This window comes from Mytilus californianus, unplaced genomic scaffold, assembly GCF_021869535.1.
Source record: "Mytilus californianus isolate M0D057914Y unplaced genomic scaffold, xbMytCali1.0.p SCAF_9, whole genome shotgun sequence".
In the NCBI taxonomy this organism is placed as follows: Eukaryota; Metazoa; Mollusca; class Bivalvia; order Mytilida; family Mytilidae; genus Mytilus; species Mytilus californianus.
Genome location: NW_026262745.1, coordinates 33,736,318 through 33,761,340, shown reverse-complemented (window position 1 = coordinate 33,761,340; position 25,023 = coordinate 33,736,318). Strand labels below are relative to the sequence as shown.

At 32.3% G+C, this 25,023-nt stretch overlaps 2 protein-coding genes and 1 long non-coding RNA gene across 3 annotated transcripts in view; 2 read left to right on the top strand and 1 right to left on the bottom strand.

The window, feature by feature from the left end:
- The window catches only part of LOC127715066 (zonadhesin-like), a 131,544-nt gene that overhangs the window by 45,383 nt on the left and 61,138 nt on the right, over window positions 1-25,023 (bottom strand). The window contains exons 18-19 of the mRNA XM_052221082.1: window positions 23,396-23,503; window positions 21,318-21,419 (exon numbers count right to left, since the gene is read on the bottom strand). Coding sequence (XP_052077042.1) covers window positions 21,318-21,419; window positions 23,396-23,503 — 210 coding nt within the window. The remainder of the gene's footprint in view (window positions 1-21,317; window positions 21,420-23,395; window positions 23,504-25,023) is intronic.
- Window positions 837-19,728, top strand: LOC127715083 (uncharacterized). The gene is made up of 5 exons (XM_052221114.1): window positions 837-980; window positions 1,863-2,508; window positions 2,938-3,069; window positions 16,637-16,682; window positions 17,869-19,728. The coding sequence occupies exons 2-5, from the start codon at window positions 1,882-1,884 to the stop codon at window positions 18,663-18,665; spliced, it is 1,602 nt and encodes a 533-aa protein (XP_052077074.1). The 5' UTR covers window positions 837-980; window positions 1,863-1,881; the 3' UTR covers window positions 18,666-19,728.
- On the top strand, window positions 5,096-16,108 carry LOC127715130 (uncharacterized). Its single transcript, XR_007988172.1, has 3 exons — window positions 5,096-12,191; window positions 13,836-13,971; window positions 15,678-16,108. It is a non-coding gene; the product is annotated as an uncharacterized LOC127715130 (long non-coding RNA).

Here is a 25,023-nt window from a genome sequence, read left to right as displayed (position 1 = left end):
TCATATGGAAACAACTGATACAAGTTTAAAACAATAGGTTCAAATTCTCCTTATGAGGGTCATAGGACCAAGATTGTGCATGCAAAGGTCATGCAGGTTTTATAAACTTTTCTCTCAAGGATATCTATTGACATGGACATTCAGTCTCTTAACTCTTTTAAAGAAAAAGAAAAACGCCCATAAAATTTAAAGAATACAGAAATTAAGGACCCCCTTTAAATAGACTCTCCTATATTCCTCATGCTGCTTCTGATTTTGGGAAGATAAAAATACCTTTTCACCTGAAGTGCGGTCATTAATTTTGATTATTCTTATTTAACAAATCTCCACTATGTATAAAATACTTGCATATTTTTCTTCATAACTAATCAATGTTAAGTATGCAAAAAAGACTCTTATCAAGTCAGTTCATGTGGGATAATAGAACCCATAAATTTTTTGTTACTAAAAATAGCATAGGTAATTTCCTATTTTAATGTTTGCAAATAGTCAATGTAATTTCCCTCAGAAAACTTACCATATATCTTATCTAATTTAAAGTACTAAATGTCAACTAACCAAGTAAGTAGAATATATAGCATTTGTTACTAAATTTTTTATTGTGTGACAGCTCTTGTAATCATTGTTCAATTTAAAGCTATAGCAGATAATCACATAGTCTGGAATATAGTATTGTTTTATTTTTTTAATTCTATTAAGTTTTATTTAAGAAAAAGGTTTGTACAGACTCATCATATCAAATAAGCTTTTATTTTAAAAGATAAAGTTATGTAACAATGTGCTGTTTTGTTTAGGTAGTTATACACACTCTTTATTTTACCTTATCCCAGATAGTCATGTGACTATTTGACTGTTACTTTAAATAGAAGAAAAAATTCCCACTTTCAAATAGTACATATTTAAAGGGAATTTCCTAATACTGTGTCATCCATTTTATCTGGAAAACACGAAATTTATTCATACAGGCATAATTTCAGCAGGTAAGAAGAATGTCTGAAAAATTCATAAATTAATGTACTTTGTTATAAGAAACTAGTAGTATGTTTTCTTTATTTAACTATTCCAGGTAAAATTTCAAATGTACTTTCATTTTCAAAAATCCATTGTGGGAATATTGTACTACTTTCTTTATCAAATAAATTTAAAAGCCAGTACATTAGATGCAAATCTAACAAATATGTTCCCTTCTCTCCTGCAATGATATGTAAGCAAGTCCTGAAAACAATATGGTTTTTTTTTGGTAAAAAGTGGAAGCTTATTTTCATTTTCTTACTTTCCCTTTGAATTTAATAGAATTGTTGTATTGAAATAAATGTGCACTCTTAAAACTTGAAATCCCTGTTTTGTATAATTGTGTCCTGTTTTTTTTCTAAATCTATAACTGACTTTGGGATAACAAAGGCTGATCAAAATTATTGAGGACAAAAAAAGCTTTAAATAGAAATACAATTTGGGTACTTATTTCCATAACATGTAATATTATTATTTAGAATTAACCCTGTCATATATCAAGGCTATGCAAAAGCATTTTGATTGGTTTTATGAATTATTTCAGTTGGCTGTACTGATAACAATTGGGACTTTGTACCATCATTTACTCTATCTTCATCATACCTTTAAAAATAACTCCTTTAATGCTTAACTATAATTTTGAATTTGGAACCCAAAGAACAAAAGTATATTCTATGTCTTTATTTACTAAAAGACAGCTAAAGAGAAATAGAAAGCTCTGCACAATTGTAATAATAGTATTCTCTCTAAACTTACTTTAAAATCAGCCCTAAAAATGTAAGTCTAAATAAGCAGGTCTTCAGAGTGGACATTAGTTACATATGCTTATTTTTATTATTCATGTATTTCAGAATTTTTTATAACCATAGAATGGATCGAGAAGATAAACGACGCTACTTTATTGTTGGATCGGTCATATTAGAGATTGTCACACCAATGTTCCAACAGCGACTGGAGAAAGAGTACAAGAAACGAGGTTTTCCTTCATTTCAGGCTTTCCTTAACAGTGAATCTGTGATACACATCTTATTCCATCTACGACACAGAAATGTATGGTGTTGTGTCGACAAAAATACCTGTTCAAACCATGATGAACTTCCTCTGGTCTATGACGAATGGGATCTGCTATACACGCCAAAGAAAGATCAAGGTAGTAATCACAGCTGTCATTGTCAATACATGGCTAATTCTGTGGAACTGGATGAACTTGACATATCATTGGCTGGCCTGATCTTGTTAAATTGTTTTGTTCTCGGAAAGGATGAAAATGCCATCAGTTCACTCAGACAATTTAAGAGTGATTATTTATGTCACAATACATGTGGCTCCATGGATAAGGAAGAGTTTGATACATTGTGGGATGATTTACAGGATGATGTCCTACGACTTGACCCCAGCAAACAAGATGAACTGATGCTGATCGAGGAAAGACCCCTGGATGACCATCTTCGTGTGAGATACTGCAAGATCCTACTGGGTATTATCAAACCTAATGAGGTATGTAACATTACATAACCAAAAATATTTGACAGAAAACAGACCATACTAACCTTCAATAAAAATTAGACAAACAAAAACAAACAACATCAAACAACGCATGGTCCAGATAGGGGCTCCAGTAGGGTACCTCCTTTGGTCACAAGGACATGATTAAAAATTGCTTCAGGTCACCAGGTCAACTTTAAGCAAATTTGACAGGTTTATATTTAACATTATTATGTTATGACCAAAAGGGACTTAAAAAGAATAGCCAAATCCATCCTTGCAACAAGTATGCTAGATATTGATTCGTCATGTTCTTTAAATGGCCTCATTTTGACTGCACAAATTAACATTTCAAAAATCAACAAAAAATTAGAACCAAGTGAATATTCATATAATTCAATTCTTCAACATTTAAAATTATCTAACTTGTTATTTCATTAGGTTGACAACCGAGAACCAGAGAGATGTCCCATTCAAAACTTGTGTGCAACATTGCAGGAATTAAGAAATCTGATCGTCTCAATGAATACAAGAACAAGATCTACTACATGTACTACCAATGACTCAAACAAGGTAATAAACCACTTTCAGTTCTAGAATACAAATAGAGATGTAATGTGGTTATATGTTTGGACTAAATTCACCAGACACCATGCAATGAAAAAAAATTTTTATGAATAAAACAAAATGTTTTCTCTAGAAACTGATCAGTTTTTAGGACAATATATTGAACAATCACTTTCTGGAAAAGAAAAGAAATGAAATATAAGGGTACCAGTTGTTGTTTTCTTGCTGTTTTTCAAAGTAGTGGAAACTTTGATTGATTTGCAGTAATACTATAAATATCAATTTTAATCATCTCCCTCTGAATTGAAAACATTTATACTTTTAACAGTTACTTCCCCTGGCAAAATCACGGATCATTTTATTCATGATCTTGTCAAAAATTGTAGGATGTTTCTTCTATATATATCCCAAAGAGTAAAAAAAAAATGTTTTAAGCAAGTGCATTTCCCAAAATATAGAAATTAATTCTCAAATTGTGTTAGAAAAGTGCTTTTATTGCTGTTTTAATCTCAAAGTGAAAGGAATGACAAAAGACATTAGTTAATATCTCTATATTACAAACTTCAAAATGTACAATGTGCAAATAATTAACAAATTCTGCCATGATTTTACTGTCAATGATATTGTTTAATACAGGAATACAAAAATACTTATTTTATTGCCATATATAGTGAAACATCTTTTGTTTATATGAAAAAGAGGATCACCTAATTGAAATGTTGCTTCAAATTAATACTCCTAAAAGATAAGTTGATGGATTTTTTTTTATTTAAATATTTGATTAGAAAATTATAAAGATTTTGATTTTTTGATTTTTATACGACCGCAAAAAAATTTTTGTGGTCGTATATTGGTATGACGTTGGCGTCGTCGTCGTCGTCGTCCGGCGTCGTCGTCGTCGTCCAGCGTCGTCGTCCGAATACGCATTAGTTTTCGCACTCTAACTTTAGTTTAAGTGAATGGATCTCTGTGAAATTTTACCATAAGGTTCAATACCACAAAAGGAAGGTGGGGATTGATTTTGGGGGTTATGGTACCAACAGTTAAGGAATTAGGGGCCAAAAAGGGGCCAAAAATAAGCATTTTCTAGTTTCCAGACAATAACTGTGGAACAGTGTATGGATCTCTCTGAAATTATACTACAAGTTTCCATACCACAAAGGGATGGTTAGGATTTGCTTTGGGGGGTTATGGCTCAAACCGTTTAAGAATTAGGGGCAAAAAAGGGGGAAAAACAAGGTTGTCCTGGTTAATGGACAAATACTTTAGTACAAAACATAATTTAAAGCAGTGTAAGGGAGATAAATCAAATACATCATTGAAATTATCTCCCTTACACTGCTTTTAAATTATGTATAAAGTAATGGTTAATGAACAATTAAGATAATTTAAAACAGTGTAAGGGAGGTAATCCAAATACAACGTTTTGGTTACTTCCCTTACACTGCTTTTAAATTATGTTTAATGTTGCATTTTTTTTTTTTACAAAAAAATCCATATGAAAGACTTGACACTATATTTTAAATTCTATTATAAAATAGATTAAGTTAGCACTATGGTAAATTTAAATGGGTAATTATGGCTGCAAATTCCATTGGAAATTTGAATTGAGATTATGACCATATCTTGAGGGAAAGAATTTTTTGGGGGAAAGGGGGGGGGGGGGGGTAAAAAGAAATTGTGGGGGGTCAATTTTTTCTCATTGCAGATTTCAGAAATTAAAAAGAATTATTCTTCAAATATTATTTTTTTTTCAAATTTCAAATATTGAAAAATTTCAAGAAGTAATCTTTAATTGCACAGTATGGCGCATTAGATTTGTAAAATCTTTGACCACATTTATTTATTTGTTATGCCGAATCTAACCGTGTATTTAGATTTTTAATTATGGGTCCAGTTTTCAAATTGGTCTACATTAAGGTCCAAAAGGTCCAAAAGGTCCAAAAGGTCCAAAATTAAACTTTGTTTGATTTTAACAAAAATTGATTTTTTGGGGTTCTTTGATATGCTGAATCTAAACATCATGTTCTTCACGCTTAACCACAAGTCCTACGGCATTGGCTTGTAAAATTGCTTTCGGACTTGTAAAATTCTTCTCTACAAGCCAACAGAATCCAACTAAAATTTTTAAAAAATTGAGCTACTGGCTTGTGGACTCAAAAGTTAAGCGTGAAGGCTGGTTACATGTGTTCAGATTTTTGATTATGGGCTCAGTTTTCAAGTTGGTCCAAGTTGGGGTCCAAAATTAAACTTTGTTTGATTTCAACAAAAATTGAATATATGGGGTTCTTTGATATTCTGAATCTAAACATGTATTTAGATTTTAGATTTTTGGCCCAGTTTTAAAGTTGGTCCAAATTGGGGTCCAAAATTAAACTTTGTTTGATTTCAACAAAAATTGAATATATGGGGTTCTTTGATATGCTGAATCTTACCATGTATTTAGATTTTTTATTTGTGGGCCCGCTATCAAATTGGTTCATATTGAGTCAAAAGGGTCCAAAATTAAACTTTGTTTGATTTTATCAAAAATTGAATTAATGGGGTTCTTTGATATGCCAAATCTAACTGTGTTTTTAGATTTTTAATTTTGGGTCCCGTTTTTTAAATTGGTCTACATTAAGGTCCAAAGGGTCCAAAATTAAACTTAGTTTGATTTTAACAAAAATTGAATTCTTGGGGTTCTTTGATATGCTGAATCTAAACATGTGTTTAGATTTTTATACGACCGCAAAAATTGAAAATTTTTTGGTCGTATATTGGTATGACGTCGTCGTCGTCGTCGTCGTCGTCGTCCGGCGTCGTCCGAAGACACATTGGTTTTCGCACTCTAACTTTAGTTTAAGTGAATGGATCTCCATGAAATTTTACCATAAGGTTCAATACCACGAAAGGAAGGTTGGGATTGATTTTGGGGGTTATGGTACAAACAGTTAAGGAATTAGGGGCCAAAAAGGGGCCAAAAATAAGCATTTTTGTAACTTCCAGACAATAACTTGTGTGTAAGTGTATGGATCTCTCTGACATTGTACCACAAGGTTCCATATCACAAAGAGAAGGCTGTAATTGATTTTGGGGGTAATTGCCTCAAAATTTTAGGAATTAGGGGCCAAAAAAGGGGCAAAAAACAAGCATTTTTCTAGTTTCATGACAATAACTTGTGTGTAAGTGTTTGGATATTTCTGAAATTGTACTACAAGGTTCCATATCACAAAGGGAAAGCTGGAATTGAGTTTGGGGGGTAATTGCCTGAAACGTTTAGGAATTGGGGGCCAAAAAGGGGCCAAAAATAAGCATTTTTCTAGTTTCCAGACAATAACTTGTGTTCAAGTGTATGGATCTCTCTGAAATTGTACTGCAAGGTACCATACCACAAAGGGAAGGCTGGGATTGAGTTTGGGGGTGATGAATCATAAGGGGGTTCAAAAAATTTGGGGGGGGGGGAATTTTTTTTTTTTCTTTTTTTTTCTTTTTTTCCTTTTTTTTTTCTTTTAAAATTTTCCATTTTAAGTTGGTTATTTCTGATTAATATTTAAAAGCAAATAATAATGATATGGTAGGAGATACACACCAAACAGGATGTGTAAATTATTATATAATAAGTATTGTGCAATAGCAAGAAATTTTCAATTGCACAGTATTGCACAATTGCAAGAAATCTTCAATTGCACAGTATTGCGCAATAGCAAGAAATCTTCAATTGCACAGTATTGCGCAATAGCAAGAAATATCCAATAGCACAATATTGCGCAATAGCAAGAAATTGTCAATTGTACAGTATTGCACAATAGCAAGAAATATTCAATTGCACAGTATTGTGCAAAAGAAGATACTTCGTATAAATTGCTTATTTCTTGATCAATTTCAATGGGGTTTTATTCTTGAATTCTTGGGGTTCTTTAATATGCTGAATCTAACCGTGTATTAAGTTTTTGGATTTTGGGCCCCGTTTTTAAATTGGTCCACATTGAGGTCTCAAGGGTCCAAAATTTAACTTTGTTTGATTTCATCAAAAATTGAATTATTGGGGTTCTTTGATATGCCGAATCTAACCGTGTATTTAGATTCTTAATTTTTGGTTCCGTTTTCAAATTGGTCTACATTAAGGTCAAAAGGGTCCAAAATTAAACTTAGTTTGATTTTAACAAAAATTGAATTTTTAGGGTTCTTTGATATGCTGAATCTAAACATGTATTTAGATTTTTGATTATGGGCCCAGTTTTCAAGTTGGTCCAAATCGGGGTCCAAAATTAAACTTTGTTTGATTTCAACAAAAATTGAATATATGGGGTTCTTTGATATGCTGAATCTAACCATGTATTTAGATTTTTGATTTTTGGGCCCCGTTATCAACTTTGTCCACATTGAGGTCAAAAGGGTCCAAAATTAAACTTTGTTTGATTTCATCAAAAATTGAATTATTGGGGTTCTTTGATATGCCAAATCTAACCGTGTATTTAGATTTTTAATTTTGGGTCCCGTTTTTAAATTGGTCTACATTAAGGTCCAAAGGGTCCAAAATTAAACTTAGTTTGATTTTAACAAAAATTGAATTCTTGGGGTTCTTTGATATGCTGAATCTAAACATGTGTTTAGAATTTTGATTATGGGCCCAGTTTTCAAGTTGGTCCAAGTTGGAGTCCAAAATTAAACTTTGTTTGATTTCAACAAAAATTGAATATATGGGGTTCTTTGATATGCTGAATCTAAACATGTATTAAGATTTTAGATTTTTGGTCCAAATTGGGGTCCAAAATTAAACTTTGTTTGATTTCAACAAAAATTGAATATATGGGGTTCTTTGATATGCTGAATCTTACCATGTATTTAGATTTTTTATTTGTGGGCCCGCTATCAAATTGGTTCATATTGAGGTCAAAAGGGTCCAAAATTAAACTTTGTTTGATTTCATCAAAAATTTAATTATTGGGGTTCTTTGATATGCCAAATCTAACCGTGTATTTAGATTTTTAATTTTGGGTCCCATTTTTTAAATTGGTCTACATTAAGGTCCAAAGGGTCCAAAATTAAACTTAGTTTGATTTTAACAAAAATTGAATTTTTGGGGTTCTTTGATATGCTGAATCTAAACATGTGTTTAGATTTTTGATTATGGGCCCAGTTTTCAAGTTGGTCCAAGTTGGGGTCCAAAATTAAACTTTGTTTGATTTCAACAAAAATTGAATATATGGGGTTCTTTGATATGCTGAATCTAAACATGTATTTAGATTTTAGATTTTTGGCCCAGTTTTCAAGTTGGTCCAATTTGGGGTCCAAAATTAAACTTTGTTTGATATCAACAAAAATTGAATATATGGGGTTCTTTGATATGCTGAATCTTACCATGTATTTAGATTTTTTATTTTGTAGGCCCGCTATCAAATTGGTTCATATTGTGGTCAAAAGGGTCCAAAATTAAACTTTGTTTGATTTCATCAAAAATTTAATTATTGGGGTTCTTTGATATGCCAAATCTAACCGTGTTTTTAGATTTTTAATTTTGGGTCCCATTTTTATACGACCGCAAAAAAATTTTGTGGTCGTATATTGGTATGACGTTGGCGTCGTCGTCGTCGTCGTCGTCGTCGTCCGGCGTCGTCGTCGTCGTCGTCCGGTGTCGTCGTCCGAATACATATTGGTTTTCGCACTCTAACTTTAGTTTAAGTGAATGGATCTTTTTGAAATTTGACCATAAGGTTAAATACCACAAAAGGAAGGTTGGGATTGATTTTGGGGGTTATGGTACCAACAGTTAAGGAATTAGGGGCCAAAAAGGGGCCAAAAATGAGCATTTTCTAGTTTCCAGACAATAACTGTGGAACGGTGTATGGATCTCTCTGAAATTATACTACAAGTTTCCATAACACAAAGGGATGGTTAGGATTTGCTTTGGGGGGTTATGGCTCAAACCGTTTAGGAATTAGGGGCAAAAAAGGGGGAAAAACAAGGTTGTCCTGGTTAATGGACAAATACTTTAGTACAAAACATAATTTAAAGCAGTGTAAGGGAGATAAATCAAATACATCATTGAAATTATCTCCCTTACACTGCTTTTAAATTATGTATAAAGTAATGGTTAATGAACAATAAAGATAATCTAAAACAGTGTAAGGGAGGTAATCCAAATACAACGTTTTGGTTACTTCCCTTACACTGCTTTTAAATTATGTTTAAAGAAATGCATATTTATAAAGGAAGACCAGTAAAAATATCTGCAAATGTTGCATCTTCTTTTTTTTACAAAAAAATCCATATGAAAGATTTGACACTATATTTTTAATTCTATTATAAAATAGATTAAGTTAGCACTATGGTAAATTTAAATGGGTAATTATGGTTGCAAACTCCATTGGAAATTTGAATTGAGATTATGACCATATCTTGAGGGAAAGAATTTTTTTGGGGAAAAAGGGGGGGGGGGGGGGGGTAAAAAGAAATTGTGGGGGGTCAATTTTTTCTCATTTCAGATTTCAGAAATTAAAAAGAATTATTCTTCAAATATTTTTTTTTTTTTCAAATTTCAAATATTGAAAAATTTCAAGAAGTAATCTTTAATTACACAGTATGGCGCATTAGATTTGTAAAATCTTTGACCACATTTATTTATTTGTTATGCCGAATCTAACCGTGAATTTAGATTTTTAATTTTGGGTCCAGTTTTCAAATTGGTCTACATTAAGGTCCAAAGGGTCCAAGATTAAACTTTGTTTGATTGTAACAAAAATTGAATTCTTGGGGTTCTTTGATATGCTGAATCTAAACATGTATTTAGATTTTTGATTTTTGGCCCAGTTTTCAAGTTGGTCCAAATTGGGGTCCAAAATTAAACTTTGTTTGATTTCAACAAAAATTGAATATATGGGGTTCTTTGATATGCTGAATCTAACCATGTATTTAGATTTTTTATTTGTGGGCCCGCTTTCAAATTGGTTCATATTGAGGTCAAAAGGGTCCAAAATTAAACTTTGTTTGATTTCATCAAAAAATGAATTATTGGGGTTCTTTGATATGCTGAATCTAACCATTTATTTAGATTTTTTATTTGTGGACCCCGCTATCAAATTTGTTCATATTGAGGTCAAAAGGGTCCAAAATTAAACTTCTTTTGATTTCATCAAAAACTGAATTATTGGGGTTCTTTGACATGCCAAATTTAACCGTGTATTTAGATTTTTAATTTTGGTTCCTGTTTTTATACGACCGCAAAAAAATTTTGTGGTCCTATATTGGTATGACGTTGGCGTTGTCGTCGTTGTCGTCGTCCGGCGTCGTCGTCCAGCGTCGTCGTCCGAATACATATTGGTTTTCGCACTCTAACTTTAGTTTAAGTGAATGGATCTTTTTGAAATTTTACCATAAGGTTAAATACCACAAAAGGAAGGTTGGGATTGATTTTGGGGGTTATGGTATCAACAGTTAAGGAATTAGGGGCCAAAAAGGGGCCAAAAATGAGCATTTTCTAGTTTCCAGACAATAACTGTGGAACGGTGTATGGATCTCTCTGAAATTATACTACAAGTTTCCATACCACAAAGGGATGGTTAGGATTTGCTTTGGGGGGTAATGGCTCAAACCGTTTAGGAATTACGGGCAAAAAAGGGGGAAAAACAAGGTTGTCCTGGTTAATGGACAAATACTTTAGTACAAAACATAATTTAAAGCAGTGTAAGGGAGATAAATCAAATACATCATTGAAATTATCTTCCTTACACTGCTTTTAAATTATGTATAAAGTAATGGTTAATGAACAATAAAGATAATCTAAAACAGTGTAAGGGAGGTAATCCAAATACAACGTTTTGGTTACTTCCCTTACACTGCTTTTAAATTATGTTTAAAGAAATGCATATTTATAAAGGAAGACCAGTAAAAATATCTGCAAATGTTTTCATCTTTTTTTTTTACAAAAAAATCCATATGAAAGATTTGACACTATATTTTTATTAATTCTATTATAAAATAGATTAAGTTAGCACTATGGTAAATTTAAATGGGTAATTATGGTTGCCAAGTCCATTGGAAATTTGAATTGAGATTATGACCATATCTTGAGGGAAAGAATTTTTTGGGGGGAAAAAGGGGGGGGGGATAAAAAGAAATTGTGGGGGGCCAATTTTTTCTCATTTCAGATTTCAGAAATTAAAAAGAATTATTCTTCAAATATTTTTTTTTTTTCAAATTTCAAATATTGAAAAATTTCAAGAAGTAATCTTTAATTGCACAGTATGGCGCATTAGATTTGTAAAATCTTTGATCACATTTATTTATTTGTTATGCCGAATCTAACAGTGTATTTAGATTTTTAATTTTGGGTCCAGTTTTCAAATTGGTCTACATTAATGTCCAAAGGGTCCAAAATTAAACTTTGTTTGATTTTAGCAAAAATTGAATATATGAGGTTCTTTGATATGCTGAATCTAAACATGTATTTAGATTTTTGATTTTTGGCCCAGTTTTCAAGTTGGTCCAAATTGGGGTCCAAAATTAAACTTTGTTTGATTTCAACAAAAATTGAATATATGGGGTTCTTTGATATGCTGAATCTAACCATGTATTTAGATTTTTTATTTGTGGACCCCGTTATCAAATTGGTTCATATTGAGGTCAAAAGGGTCCAAAATTAAACTTTGTTTGATTTCATCTAAAATTGAATTATTGGGGTTCTTTGATATTCCAAATCTAACCGTGTATTTAGGTTTTTAATTTTGGGTCCTGTTTTTTAAATTGGTCTACATTGAGGTCCAAAGGGTCCAAAATTAAACTTAGTTTGATTTTGACAAAAATTTAATTCTTGGGGTTCTTTGATTTGCTGAATCTAAACATGTGTTTAGATTTTTGATTATGGGCCCAGTTTTCAAGTTGGTCCAAGATAGGGTCCAGTATTTAAACTTTGTTTGATTTCAACAAAAATTGAATATATGGGGTTCTTTGATATGCTGAATCTAAACATGTATTTAGATTTTTGATTATGGGCCCAGTTTTCAAGTTGGTCAAAATTGGGGTCCAAAATTAAACTTTGTTTGATTTCAACAAAAATTGAATATATGAGGTTCTTTGATATGCTGAATCTAACCATGTATTTAGATTTTTTATTTGTAGGCCCCGCTATCAAATTGGTTCATATTGAGGTCAAAAGGGTCCAAAATTAAACTTTGTTTGATTTCAACAAAAATTTAATATATGGGGTTCTTTGATATGCTGAATCTGACCATGAATTTAGATTTTTTATTTGTGGACCCCGCTATCAAATTGGTTCATATTGAGGTCAAAAGGGTCCAAAATTAAACTTTGTTTGATTTCATCAAAAATTGAATTATTGGGGTTCTTTGATATTCCAAATCTAACCGTGTATTTAGATTTTTAATTTTAAGTCCCGTTTTTTAAATTGGTCTACATTAAGGTCCAAAGGGTCCAAAATTAAACTTAGTTTGATTTTAGCAAAAATTGAATTCTTGGGGTTCTTTGATATGCTGAATCTAAACATGTGTTTAGATTTTTGATTATGGGCCCAGTTTTCAAGTTTGTCCAAGTTGGGGTCCAAAATTAAACTTTGTTTGATTTTAACAAAAATTGAATATATGGGGTTCTTTGATATGCTGAATCTAAACATGTATTTTGATTTTGGACATTGGACCATAATAGGTAAATTAAAAAAATTCAAGTTCTTAGACCACATTCTTTCTGTGTCAGAAACCTATGCTGTGTCAAATATTTAATAACAATCCAAATTCAGGGCTGTATCAAGCTTGAATGTTGTGTCCATACTTGCCCCAACTGTTCAGGGTTCGACCTCTGTGGTCGTATCAAGCTGCGCCCCAGCGAAGCATTTTATTTAAATTAGTCTACATTAAGGTCCAAAGTGTCCATAATTAAACTTAGTTTGATTTTTACAAAAATTGAATTCTTGGGGTTCTTTGATATGCTGAATCTAAACATGTGTTTAGATTTTTGATTATGGGCCCAGTTTTCAAGTTGGTCCAAGTTAGGGTCCAAAATTAAACTTTGTTTGATTTCATCAAAAAATGAATTATTGGGGTTCTTTGATATGCCAAATCTAACTGTGTTTTTAGATTTTTAATTTTGGGTCCCGTTTTTTAAATTGGTCAACACTAAGTTCCAAAAGGTCCAAAATTAAACTTAGTTTGATTTTAACAAAAATTGAATTCTTGGGGTTCTTTGATATGCTGAATCTAAACATGTGTTAAGATTTTTGATTATGGTCCCAGTTTTCAAGTTGGTCCAAGTTAGGGTCCAAAATTAAACTTTGTTTGATTTCAACAAAAAATGAATATATGGGGTTCTTTGATATGCTGAATCTAACCATGTATTTAGATTTTTTATTGTGGACCCCGCTATCAAATTGGTTCATATTGAGGTCAAAAGGGTCCAAAATTAAACTTTGTTTGATTTCATCAAAAACTGAATTATTGGGGTTCTTTGACATGCCAAATTTAACCGTGTATTTAGATTTTTAATTTTGGTTCCTGTTTTTTAAATTAGTCTACATTAAGGTCCAAAGTGTCCATAATTAAACTTAGTTTGATTTTAACAAAAATTGAATTCTTGGGGTTCTTTGATATGCTGAATCTAAACATGTGTTTAGATTTTTGATTATGGGCCCAGTTTTCAAGTTGGTCCAAGTTAGGGTCCAAAATTAAACTTTGTTTGATTTCAACAAAAATTGAATATATGGGATTCTTTGATATGCTGAATCTAACCATGTATTTAGATTTTTTATTTGTGGGCCCGCTTTCAAATTGGTTCATATTGAGGTCAAAAGGGTCCAAAATTAAACTTTGTTTGATTTCATCAAAAAATGAATTATTGGGGTTCTTTGATATGCCAAATCTAACCGTGTTTTTAGATTTTTAATTTTGGGTCCCGTTTTTTAAATTGGTCTACATTAAGGTCCAAAGGGTCCAAAATTAAACTTAGTTTGATTTTAACAAAAATTGAATTCTTGGGGTTCTTTGATATGCTGAATCTAAACATGTGTTTAGATTTTTGATTATGGGCCCAGTTTTCAAGTTGGTCCAAGTTGGGGTCCAAAAGTAAACTTTTTTTGATTTCAACAAAAATTGAATATATGGGGTTCTTTGATATGCTGAATCTAACCATGTATTTAGATTTTTTATTTGTGGACCCCACTATCAAATTGTTTCATATTGAGGTCAAAAGGGTCCAAAATTAAACTTTGTTTGATTTCATCAAAAATTGAATTATTGGGGTTCTTTGACATGCCAAATTTAACCGTGTATTTAGATTTTTAATTTTGGTTCCTGTTTTTTAAATTAGTCTACATTAAGGTCCAAAGTGTCCATAATTAAACTTAGTTTGATTTTAACAAAAATTGAATTCTTGGGGTTCTTTGATATGCTGAATCTAAACATGTGTTTAGATTTTTGATTATGGGCCCAGTTTTCAAGTTTGTCCATGTTGGAGTCCAAAATTAAACTTTGTTTGATTTCAACAAAAATTGAATATATGGGGTTCTTTGATATGCTGAATCTAACCATGTATTTTGATTTTGGACATTGGACCATAATAGGTAAATTAAAAAAAATCAAGTTCTTAGACCACATTCTTTCTGTGTCAGAAACCTATGCTGTGTCAAATATTTAACCACAATCCAAATTCAGAGCTGTATCAAGCTTGAATGTTGTGTCCATACTTGCCCCAACTGTTCAGGGTTCGACCTCTGCGGTCGTATCAAGCTGCGCCCAGCGAAGCATTTTATTTAAATTGGTCTACATTAAGGTCCAAAGGGTCCAAAATTAAACTTAGTTTGATTTTAACAAAAATTGAATTCTTGGGGTACTTTGATATGCTGAATCTAAACATGTGTTTAGATTTTTGATTATGGGACCAGTTTTCAAGTTTGTCCAAGTTGGGGTCCAAAATTAAACTTTGTTTGATTTCAACAAAAATTGAATATATGGGGTTCTTTGATATGCTGAATCTAACCATGTATTTTGATTTTGGACATTGGACCATAATAGGTAAATTAAAAAAATTGAAGTTCTTAGACCACATTCTTTCTGTGTCAGAAACCTATGCTGTGTCAAATATTTAATCACAATCCAAATTCAGAGCTGTATCAAGCTTGAATGTTGTGTCCATACTTGCCCCAACTGTTCAGGGTTCGACCTCTGCGGTCGTATCAAGCTGCGCCCAGCGAAGCATTTTTTTGATTATGGGCCCAGTTTACAAGTTGGTCCAAGTTGGGGTCCAAAATAAAACTTTGTTTGATTTCAACAAAAATTAAATATATGGGGTTCTTTGAAATGCTGAATCTAAACATGTATTTAGATTTTAGATTTTTGGCCCAGTTTTCAAGTTGGTCCAAATTGGGGTCCAAAATTAAACTTTGTTTGATTTCAACAAAAATTGAATATATGGGGTTCTTTGATATGCTGAATCTTACCCTGTATTTAGATTTTTTATTTGTTGGCCCGCTATCAAATTGGTTCATATTGAGGTCAAAAGGGTCCAAAATTAAACTTTGTTTGATTTCATCAAAAATTGAATTATTGGGGTTCTTTGATATTCCAAATCTAACTGTGTTTTTAGATTTTTAATTTTGGGTCCCTTTTTTTAAATTGGTCTACATTAAGGTCCAAAGGGTCCAAAATTAAACTTAGTTTTATTTTAACAAAAATTGAATTCTTGGGGTTCTTTGATATGCTGAATCTAAACATGTGTTTAGATTTTTGATTATGGGACCAGTTTTCAAGTTTGTCCAAGTTGGGGTCCAAAATTAAACTTTGTTTGATTTCAACAAAAATTGAATATATGGGGTTCTTTGATATGCTGAATCTAACCATGTATTTTGATTTTGGACATTGGACCATTATAGGTAAATTAAAAAAATTGAAGTTCTTAGACCACATTCTTTCTGTGTCAGAAACCTATGCTGTGTCAAATATTTAATCACAATCCAAATTCAGAGCTGTATCAAGCTTGAATGTTGTGTCCATACTTGCCCCAACTGTTCAGGGTTCGACCTCTGCGGTCGTATCAAGCTGCGCCCAGCGAAGCATTTTATTGGTGTTTAAACGCCACTTTTAAACACGGCTTTTGGGCTATTTCGTGGCGGCCAGTTTTTTATTGGTGGAGGAAGCCAGAGTGCCCGGAGAAAACCACAGACCTTCGATAGGAAAACTGACAATCCTAGTCAATTAAGATTGGAGTCGAGTGCACCCGCATGAGCGGGATTCGAACTCACAACCTCAGTGTTGACTGGCTAGTGATTACAGTAGTAACTACTTAGACCACTCGGCCACCGAGGCCCCTGAAAATTATAAAGAATACATATGTATCTGAAAAATGTGAACTGGAAAATCCCTCCTAAGGAAGAATTATAAAGAGGGAATTCTCAACTAAACACTTTTTTTCAGTAACATGTATGTTTATATGCTTATTTTACTTTTCATCTGATGCTTGTTAGAAACAAACTTATAAATGCATGAACTCAGAAATATTACATTATGTGCAGTTTTTGAAAAATAACAACCGATATGTGTAATTTTTAAACTGACACTTTCAACTTTAAAAGTTTGTTTAATTATTTCAGGCACTTGGAGGTGTTAGATGTCAGTCTCACACAGATGGTTCTTTAAGTAAGTATGATTAACTTGGAATATTTGATGTTTGTCAAGTTTTGATATGAGGGTCTTGATGATATGAGACATATGATCTCATGGTGATTCACCTACATGCCACATATCATTAGACTATGTCAAACAATAACGAAGATCTGGCCTGGTAAAGCTGAGTTTCCAACAAAGTGAATAATTCAGGGTAAAATAGGTTATCTCCCTTCAATTTATTAAAGTGGAGACATAACAATTCTGAGGCTGATTGAAAATTGAAGATGGACATAGCTGGGAACTTTATTTTTGATATGATAAGAATTGATGCAAGTGTACTACTAGACTAATTCAATACTAAAGATTAATTCTGATCTAACACTGAATCATGAAGTTATTGGTATAAAACCACTAATTCATAGCCCCATTGCTTTCTATGTTATATTCTGCAATTTCAAGCATTAATGGCTACTTTGTCTTAAGTTCAAATATAGTGGCAGTTATTTCATGTCAAAACTATCCCTTATCCTGACTTGTGCTGAAAAATTCAACATACCTTTAACTGCATATAAGAGCGTACTGGTTCCCGGAAGTTTGATAGTAAAAAAACAGGTACTTCTGATCTGAACAACATGGCAAATGTGCCCTCCTATTAACATTTTATATACTTCTTTATTATTCAAAAGAAATTTGCAACAAGGGTTCTACATTGATCCCAAGTCCCCAAGCTTTCATTTGATATCAAAACTACCCAAATATATCACCTATTGACAAAGATACAGCTATGCGTAGGAACTATTTTGTTTAAAATATGTACTACTTTCTTGTATGTTCTTTCCGACCGGGCCTGAATTAGTGGTTCTGTTCCTATTGCGATAAATGAAACAATTATATCTATTTGATGTGAACTTTTGTTGTTTGGTTTTGTTTACCCTATATATCCCTTTTCTTATTCTTCTGCGAAGAAGTAAATTCAAATGCAAATAACACCCAGTGTCTGTAAACTTTAAGAAAATCAAATCAGTCAAATGAAGCACCTTTCTTACAATTTGAGGCTTCTACAAAAGCAACTAAGATCAAACCTAAAAAAATGTTCATATTAACTAGTGCATGACTTTAATAAGAACATAATTGCTTACTAAAGATCTGCTAAAATAAATTGATATTTCGCAATTTTAAAGAGTCTTAATTTCTCTGCAATTCTCTTTTGAAACAGGAAAACAGTATCAGCTAGGGCAAGATATATTCTGTCTACATAGTGAACTTGACCTGACGGAAATACTCAATGATGAACAAACAGATGATATATCTGATGCTGTGATCATGGATGATGGAAAACTTGTCATCTGCTTGTGGAATACTAAGAAACTACTCATTTGTAATGCAGATGGGTCACAACCAGAGATTATACAATGCTTGGGACAACCAGTGAAAATAACAGCAGTCAATGACTCGACAGTAGCAGTCATCTTCATGGAAATGCCACTTGTAGTGTATACTTATGATATAAATGGGAGACAATTGTTGAGAACGATAACAGTACCTGACATGCATAACATGAGTTCTGTTACGACAATAGAGAACAAACTTCTCATTGGAGGAGATCAAGGACTATGGACTACTGATCCCGACACAGGAAAAACCCCACAGAAACTTCCTATAGAGTGTCAACCTGTCACAGTACATGCTTGTGGTGACAGAATATTCTACAATGAAACGTTAAACGAAAATATCCTGAACTGTTACACGACAACAGGTCATGAAATCTTCAGCACTGCGTTACAATCTTCTGCTACAAGTGTATTTACACTACAAGATGGTAGTCTGTATGTTTCCTGTCGAGATGGAACAATACAACATGTGTCGTCTGACGGAGAGTGGTATACGACTGTTACCACGGAGGAACTGACATCACTGAAAGGATTAAATGATCCCAGATACAATCAAAAGCAAAAGAAACTTATTACCTTTAATGAACCGACAGGATTTGTGCACATATTTAATCAGATGTAAATTATTTGCTTTGTTGTTTTCGTTGTAAAAACTTTCTTTGATTTTTCATCTTCAATTTATTGTAATGAAAATATTGTGACACATTCTTTATCATGAGACACTATATATTAGGGGCTTTCTCAAAAGTTTTGTTGATATGTTTTATGATAAAACAAATAAATTCAAAATATTAGAACTATGTTTTACTGTTTTAATATGCACCAAATTTCAATTTTTTGGTTCACCCATAAAAAATGTTTACACTTTCAAATTCTATCTTTCGATTATTTAGTCTTTAATATACATTAAATTTTTTTTTATAATAGATGTACAGCATGATTGCCAAATTTAGTTTATTGTTTTTTTGGTGTTTTTTTTTTTTATACTGTCTTTAAAAAAATGAATGAGGCAAAATAAATAATTATCAGCAAAGTTTGAAATATAAGCTTTCAAAAATGAAAATAATGTTTATACTCTAGCATATACATGTAATTACAAGGAATTTAATTAGTTACTAATATTTTGTCAATAATCTGCTTATCTGTATGATATTCTTAATCTTAATAACTACCCAGCATTTTCATGCAGTCTCATGAAGTGTTGTTGTCGAACTTATACTTATTTTAATTCTAAATATGTATTTTAAAACAAATTTTCCAAACAAATTTTTATTGAGAAAAAAAATATCTTTTGGTCAACAATAATATAACTATGAGTGGCACTATGTCCATAAGGATTTGGTACATTCTTGTTAGGACTTGACAAATGGCCACTGAAAAGTTCAAAATAGAACAAATTTAATGAGAAATTTAATGAAGAATAAAAATAACATTTATGACTGGAATTTTTTTTACAAGCATCTGTATGTTTAATCAATATCTACATTTAAAATGTATAACAAATATATACATGTAGTTGTGAGTTCAATAAGATTTTTATAAAAAAAAAATTGTGTGTATTTCAATGGATCTGTTCAAGGAAAACATAATTGTTACCAATAATTTTCATTCACAGAAGAACATGGTGATTTTCTCAAATCTTAACAGCTGCATGCATTAAAAAATAAAGCTAAATTTCTTTTCAACTCTTTGTTATGGTGTATGAATAGGTTTTGAATCATTTTAAATTTTCTTACAGTTAATGTCAATAGTATATTTAATTACATTTGTATATTCAGAATGGCCAGGGATACAATCAAGCAGTAATTGTCACATAAATTCATCACCTTTGAACTCGTGAATGATCTCAAACTTGGTTACCAATTTTCAAAGGCTGGAGATTTATAGGAAAGAAAAAACCATTAAAAAAAACCAAAAATTTCCAAAAGATTAATTTATTTCTCTCACCCAGAGCAACACATACATGTATTTGATGTCAAATTTAGCATACCTAGCTTTATTTTTCTGTGCTTAATTTCTGTATGTAAATTGTCCTTATGACCCCGGTCTGGCAGGCAAAACACGTCAACCAGAATTTTATTAGTCCCCTACCGACCAAATCGAAGGGGACTTTAGGTTTGCACTCCGTCCGTCTGTCTGTCTGTCCATCCGTCAGTCTGGCAAATCAGTTTTCCCACACTTTTTTTCTTCGTGCTTGAAAATATTGATTTGATATTTGTTATATTGTTTATCATGATAAGTTACAGATCAAGTTCAAATTTTGTTCCGGTCTGATAATTTTGTGCAGAGTTATGGTCCTTGGACTTAGAAAATTCACTCAAATATTCAGTTTTCTGCACTTTTTTTCGTCATGCTTGAAGATATTGATTAAATAATTGGTACATTGTTTTATCACGACAAGTTACAGATCAAGTTCGAATTTTGTTCCGGTCTGATGATTTTGTGCAGAGTTATGGTCCTTGGACTAAGAAAATTCACTCAAATAATCAGTTTTCCACACTTTTCTTCGTCATGCTTAAAAATATTGATTTGATAATTGGTATATAGTTTTATCATGACAAGTTACAGAACAAGTTCGAATTTTGTTTCGGTCTGATGTTTTTGCACAGAGTTATGGTCCTTAATTCACTTAAATATTCAATATCCACACTTTTTTGTCATCATGCTTGAAGATATTGACTTGATATTTGTTATATAGTTTACACCATGACAAGTTATAGATCAAGTTAGTATTTTGTTCCAGTACAATGAATTTTTAAACGGTAGGGGACTATGTATTGCCATGCAATACTCTCAGAATGCTTGTTAAATTTACAGTCTCATGAAGTGTTGTTGTCGAATTGATACTTATTTTAATTTCAAATATCTATAGTTTTTAAAACAAACTTTTCTGCTAATTGGTCGGGTTGTTGTCTCTTTGACACATTCCCCGGTTCCATTCTCAATTTTATTTTCAAACAAATTTTTATTGAGAAAAAAAGTTTGTATTAACTATAAGCAACTCAGGATAAGGTTTAATGTTTGAAAAGTTTATCTTTTTAAAAATAAACGTACAAAGTCACAATAAGAAGGGTGATGTTAGAATGGTTATACATCTTTTTTGTTTTAGATAGTAAAATGTGATGTTAAAGACATGGAAATCTAAATAATATCTTAAAACTGCATGGATTATATAAATATTTCTAATGTTTTTTGAGAAAATAAAGTTTTCAATGAAGCCATGTGAACTCTTTTATTTCTTGATGAAATATTGAAATTTGCAGACTATACTTACGTGTACACCTTACCAATGGGCTACCATGGAAACCATCTCTGCACTGGCACTGTCCATGTACACACACAGCATACTTAGCACATTTTCTGTTGTTACAGAGTTCTGAAAGATCAAAAGAAAGTATGAGAAAATAAACTGTTGTATTTATTGTCCCCTTTTGGATTATCATTATTAAAACTATGGCTTTTACCAAGAAATAACATTTGGTATGCCCCTGTCTGAATAATGCATGTTTATATAACATGGAACTTAATAGCAACAGAACCTTATTAACCTTCTGACTACACCATTGAAAAAGTAATACCTGCCGGTTCATCTAACAATTCACAAAGCTGTCAAAGACTAGAATAACGAAACCAAAACTGAGTCATTGCTATCTTTCTGATACAATCGTCTTAATAGTGTAACTGCAATCATGTTTGTCACTTATTATTATTAAGTTATATATTTATTCAGTGAAAGGAATACTGTAAATTCAGAAATCATTGTTTCATTTATTATTGCGATTCTTCAAGAATGAACAACTAGAGGCTCTAAAGAGCCTGTGTCGCTCACCTTGGTCTATGTGCATATTAAACAAAGGACACAGATGGATTCATGACAAAATTGTGTTTTGGTGATAGTGATGTGTTTGTAGATCTTACTTTACTGAACATTCTTGCTCCTTACTATTATCTCTATCTATAATGAACTTGGCCCGGTAGTTACAGTGGAAAATATTTTGTAAAAATTTACAAAAATTTACAAAATTTATGAAAATTGTAAAAAATTGACTATAAAGGGCAATAACTCCTTAAGGGGTCAATTGACAATTTTGGTCTTGTTGACTTATTTGTAGATCTATCTTTGCTGTACATTATTGCTGTTTACAGTTTATCTCTATCTATAATAATATTCAAGATAGTAACCAAAAGCTGCAAAATTTTCTTAAAATTTCCAATTCAGGGGCAGCAACCCAACAACGTGTTGCCTGATTGGTCTGAAAATTTCAGGGCAGATAGATCTTGACCTAATGAACAATTTTATCCTCATCAGATTTGCTCTAAATGCTTTGGTTTCAGAGATATGAGCCAAAAACTGCATTTTACCCTATGTACTATTTTTTAGCCATGTCGGCCATCTTGGTTCGCGGGCGGGGTCATCAGACACATTTTTTAAACAAGATACCCTCATGATGATTGTGGACAAGTTTGGTTAAATTTGTCCTAGTAGTTTCAGAGGAGAAGATTTTTGCAAAAGATTACAAAAATTATAAAGGGCAATAACTCCTTAAGGGGTCAACTGACCATTTTGGTCAAGTTGACTTATTTGTAGATCTTACTTTGCTGAACATTATTGCTGTTTACAGTTTATCTCTATCTATAATAATATTCAAGATAATAACCAAAAACGGCAAAATTTCCTTAAAATTACCAATTCAGGGGCAGCAACCCAACAACCAGTTGTCCGATTCATCTGAAAATTTCAGGGCAGATAGATCTCGACCTGATAAACAATTTTACCTCGTGTCAGATTTGCTCTAAATGCTTAGGTTTCAGAGATATAAGCCAAAATCTACATTTTACCCCATATGTTCTATTTTTAGCCATGGCGGCCATCTTGGTTGGTTGGCCGGGTCACCGGACACATTTTTAAAACTAGATACCCCAATGATGATTGTGGCCAAGTTTGGTTAAATTTGGTTTAGTAGTTTCAGAGGAGAAGATTTTTGTAAAAGTTAACAGACGACGACGACGGACGACGGATGCCAAGTGATGAGAAAAGCTCACTTGGCCCTTTGGGCCAGGTGAGCTAAAAATGTGAGTTTAATTATTGCAATTTTAAGAAAATCAGAATGCGAGTTCTTATTTTTGTGATACTCAAGGTTTCGCCTTATTGCCATTATTAAAAACCTGGCAATAATTTCTGAATTTACAGCATAAGAAATCAGCCAAATAAAACACTACTACCTATGTCACCATGATGAATTTAAGACTACACCAAAATTACCTTTCCAAGTTACAGAAAATTATATAGAAATTGCTAAATCTAAAATAACAAAATCTTTGTTTGGTTTATCAATAAGACTGCACACAAACCTTCACATTCTTTGTAACCTTGTCCAACATAGCCATCCTTACATACACAGTGGTAATTAATACACTTGGCATTTGGTGCACACTGTTTTCCTCCACATAAATCTTTAGCTGTGAAATCATAAAGGCATTTAAATGATTTAAAGTTGAAAAAGTGAATAAGTTGATAGAATGCACATATGTACTTTAATAACCAGATTGTTAGACAGATCTTAAAACTTTTAGTTAGTAATCTATTCTTCTTTACACTAAATCCATTGGATGTTGGATGTGTACTGATTGATATTTTAGTCTTAGATACATGATTATTTTTATAAGTTGTAATTGGCTTTGAACTAGCTGTAAGTAACTGCGAGTACTCTCAGATCTGTACTTAGTGTCTTTTTTGTTGTTAGGGATGTATAAATACCCTGCCACATCCTGTCTGTGTGTTTGTTTGATGTCCCAGGTAAGGGTGAGGGTTGAGGACTCACAAACATGTTTAACCCCGCCACATTCTTTATGTGCCTGTCCCAAGTCAGGAGCCTGCAGTTCAGTGGTTGTCATTGGTTCATATCTGTCATAATTGGTTTTCGTAAGTTGTTTTGTTATAAATAAGGCCGTTAGTTTTCTCAATTGAATTGATTCATATTTTTCATGTTGGGGCCTTTTAAAGCTGACTATACAGTATCGGTTTTTATACTTTAATAACCAGATTGTTAGACAGATCTTAAAACTTTTAGTTAGTAATCTATTCTTCTTTACACTAAATCCATTGGATGTTGGATGTGTACTGATTGATATTTTAGTCTTAGATACATGATTATTTTTATAAGTTGTAATTGGCTTTGAACTAGCTGTAAGTAACTGCGAGTACTCTCAGATCTGTACTTAGTGTCTTTTTTGTTGTTAGGGATGTATAAATACCCTGCCACATCCTGTCTGTGTGTTTGTTTGATGTCCCGGGTAAGGGTGAGGGTTGAGGACTCACAAACATGTTTAACCCCGCCACATTCTTTATGTGCCTGTCCCAAGTCAGGAGCCTGCAGTTCAGTGGTTGTCATTGGTTCATATCTGTCATAATTGGTTTTCGTAAGTTGTTTTGTTATAAATAAGGCCGTTAGTTTTCTCAATTGAATTGATTCATATTTTTCATGTTGGGGCCTTTTAAAGCTGACTATACAGTATGGGTTTTTATACGACCGCAAAAAAATTTTGCGGTCGTATATTGGTATGACGTTGGCGTCATCGTCCGAAGACACATTGCTTTTCACACTCTTACTTAAGTTTAAGTGAATGGATCTCTATGAAATTTTACCATAAGGTTCAATACCACAAAAGGAAGGTTGGGATTGATTTTGGGGGTTATGGTACCAACAGTTAAGGAATTAGGGGCCAAAAAGGGGTCAAAAATAAGCATTTTTGTAACTTCCAGACATAACTTGTGTGTTAGTGTATGGATCTCTCTGACATTATACCACAAGTTTCCATATCACAAAGGAAATACTGGGATTGATTTTGGGTGTAATTGCCTCAAAATTTTAGGAATTAGGGGCCAAAAAAGGGTAAAAAAACAAGCATTTTTCTAGTTTCATGATAATAACTTGTGTGTAAGCGTATGGATCTTTCTGAATTTGTACTACAAGGTTCCA

Excerpts from the sequence above, each read along its gene's own strand:
- LOC127715083 (XM_052221114.1), top strand. The coding sequence starts at position 1,882 with ATGGATCGAGAAGATAAACGACGCTACTTTATTGTTGGATCGGTCATA. Across the intron at positions 2,509-2,937 it reads GTATTATCAAACCTAATGAG|GTTGACAACCGAGAACCAGA; the intron begins GTATGTAACATT and ends TTATTTCATTAG. Across the intron at positions 3,070-16,636 it reads CTACCAATGACTCAAACAAG|GCACTTGGAGGTGTTAGATG; the intron begins GTAATAAACCAC and ends TAATTATTTCAG.